Source organism: Mesitornis unicolor, unplaced genomic scaffold, assembly GCF_000695765.1.
Source record: "Mesitornis unicolor isolate BGI_N332 unplaced genomic scaffold, ASM69576v1 scaffold44185, whole genome shotgun sequence".
NCBI classification, from domain to species: domain Eukaryota; kingdom Metazoa; phylum Chordata; class Aves; order Mesitornithiformes; family Mesitornithidae; genus Mesitornis; species Mesitornis unicolor.
In genome coordinates this window covers 1-2,367 of record NW_010184279.1, presented here as the reverse complement: position 1 = coordinate 2,367, position 2,367 = coordinate 1, and the positions used below count along the sequence as shown (strand labels likewise).

General features: G+C 51.5%; 1 protein-coding gene across 1 annotated transcript in view; it reads right to left on the bottom strand.

The window, feature by feature from the left end:
* The window catches only part of SLC35C2 (solute carrier family 35 (GDP-fucose transporter), member C2), a gene marked incomplete at its 3' end in the record, with an annotated part of 2,569 nt that extends 1,148 nt beyond the window's left edge, over window positions 1-1,421 (bottom strand). Inside the window, 5 exon segments of the mRNA XM_010184413.1 lie at window positions 1-55; window positions 366-449; window positions 727-895; window positions 1,073-1,145; window positions 1,362-1,421. The exon segment at window positions 1-55 is cut by the window's left edge and continues 1 nt beyond it. Of these exon segments, the coding sequence (XP_010182715.1) occupies window positions 1-55; window positions 366-449; window positions 727-895; window positions 1,073-1,138 (374 nt within the window).
* Window positions 1,422-2,367: the final 946 nt, after the last annotated feature.

Here is a 2,367-nt window from a genome sequence, read left to right as displayed (position 1 = left end):
AGGATTCCTGCTTCGTGGAAACGGAAAAGCTTCTCCGATACGGACAAAGGCAGGCCTAGGAACAAGACAGTGAGTAGCACGGTACCCTTCCCAACTCCCAGGGCTCCTCACAACAAGATGGGGGTGGGCTGCTCACACTCCAGTATCAGGAGGATGTGGAGCCAGTTCTCCACAGCCCTGACTCCCACTGCTATGTGCTCGTTAATGTTCTGCCAGCACAAGGTATTTATAGGTTCTTATCAGGTCTTCAACACTTTGTAAAGTTCATGGCTGTTCACCATCTAAAGGAATCATCTCAAACTGCTCAGCAATCTCCCCAACCACTCTATAAAGCTGTCCCTGCTTTCTCCAATTAACTCACGCACCCTCAAACACCACAAAGAGTGGGAAGAGCCCCAGGAACATAAGCGGCTGCAGGTGAAACATGACATCAATGGGGTTCTGGAGCCCTGAAAGAGGAGAATCAGTAACAGACCAGGCAGCAACAAGCCAGGGAATAACACAGCAACCAGAGCCCTTATCAGTGCCGTTCCTAGACACACACCTTACTTGTAACGCCCGCACCTGTGCTGCTGCAGAGGCCAAGCCGCTGTCACCACCCACCAACAGATAACCCCTGCCCCTATCCCGCACACAAGATGTTTTGTTTCTGTGGCAAGGGCTACCACGTCCTCGTTCCCCTCCCTGTTACCAGCACCACCGCCCACTTCCTAACACCCGACATACCCAGCTCAGGCTTCTGCATAAGTATCTGTGTGAGCGTCCAGCGAACACCCCCAAGGAACGAGGCACACAGCACCAGCACGAACCCCTGTGTGTTGAACTGCGTGGACTTGTAGGTGAACATGAAGAGCCCCCCAGCGATGAGGAGAACCACCAGGAGCAACGCCACCCTCTGACCAGAGCAAACAGAAAGTCACGACAGATTCCTGGGGCTGAACAGAGACAGACACCTCCTCTCTTTCAGATTCATCCCCGTAATTGCCTTCTTCCTCTACTCATATGTTTCTTGAGTGTGTACAGTCCGTACCCCTGACCTTCCCCTTCCTAAAGCACTGCGTGGGACCCTTACCACTTCCTCCAGCTTGAAGAGCAGTGAAAAAAGCAGGATGAAGAGAATGGCAGATGATTTGGTCATCGTGTAGCTGTAAGGACCAAAATGCACCGTCAGTCTCCTCCAATGCAGTCTTTCCCAGCAAAGTACTATTAGAAACCAGATCCCCCGGTTCTGCACTGCTGCCAGCAAGCCCACCGCAGACCCGGCGTGCCCGCCCCACCAGGGCCATTCAAGAAGCTGACCCTGACAAAGCCCTTTCCAGGCCCCCCAAAAGGCTGCCAGGGAAGATGGTGTTCGTACTCACAGGGAGACAGTGACGTACAGGAAGCTCCAGTTACTCAGCCCAATATCCAAGGAAGTTGACAGAGCTAAAGAATCAAAGAAAAAAATCCTGAAGTTAACTATCTTCCACTGCATAGAAAAGCCCAAACCCTGCTACTTGACCACAGACATAAGAGAGCAGACCCAGAAAAAAACCAGCGTGTTTTCCTCAGGTTAACTCTTCCATACCAACACAAGCTCAGATAACCTCAGCTCTGGTTTAAGTTGGGCTCAGCACCACTTAACTCACTCTCTACAGAAGCACAGAAATAACCCTTGCCCTCCCTGTGGCCAAAAGCCACCCCAGCTTTGGACAAAGTCTTTTTTGAGTGTATCAGAGCATGGAAACTGCCAAGCATGAGGGCCACTGCAAGAAGCCTGAAGAAGTGTGACAGCAATCCCAGCACACACTCTTGATGCTGCTGCAGCTCGTTACAGTCTGTTCTCCCTCCTATACAAGCTGCCTACTACAGGAAGCAGTTCTACAGATCCAGTGACTTGCTATGCTGAAAGGTTGTGTTGCTACAGGTGTGGGGAAAAAAATTTTCAAGAAACCACAGGACGCGTTGTGTAAGGTACCACAAACCTCCCAGAGGTCTGAGAGCAGAGGTTGTTCTGTGGTGGTGACGGAAGCAACACAACACAGCCCACAGCTGCTGTTTGCTGCCGTTCCGTGCTCCGAGGAGGAGCCTCACTCCCTGGTCTCAGCTACAGCTGCTTTGTCACGTATGACGAACTTCTCTATCACAAAGACCAAGCTCCAACCAGAGATAGCTCCTAAAACAGCACAAACACGTGGCTTGAAACCAATGTCAAAGAGAAAAAACCAAACTTGCAGAAACAACTTGTGGAGATGCTGTCCAAGACTCCCGTTGTGTTTTTGGGTGCCAGCGGCTCCTTCTGAAAAATGCGTTGTGTGGCCTCTGCACGTCCCAGCTGGTTTTGTTACGACCAACGGAGCCCGCGCGGCTGAAGCTCTCGGCAGCACC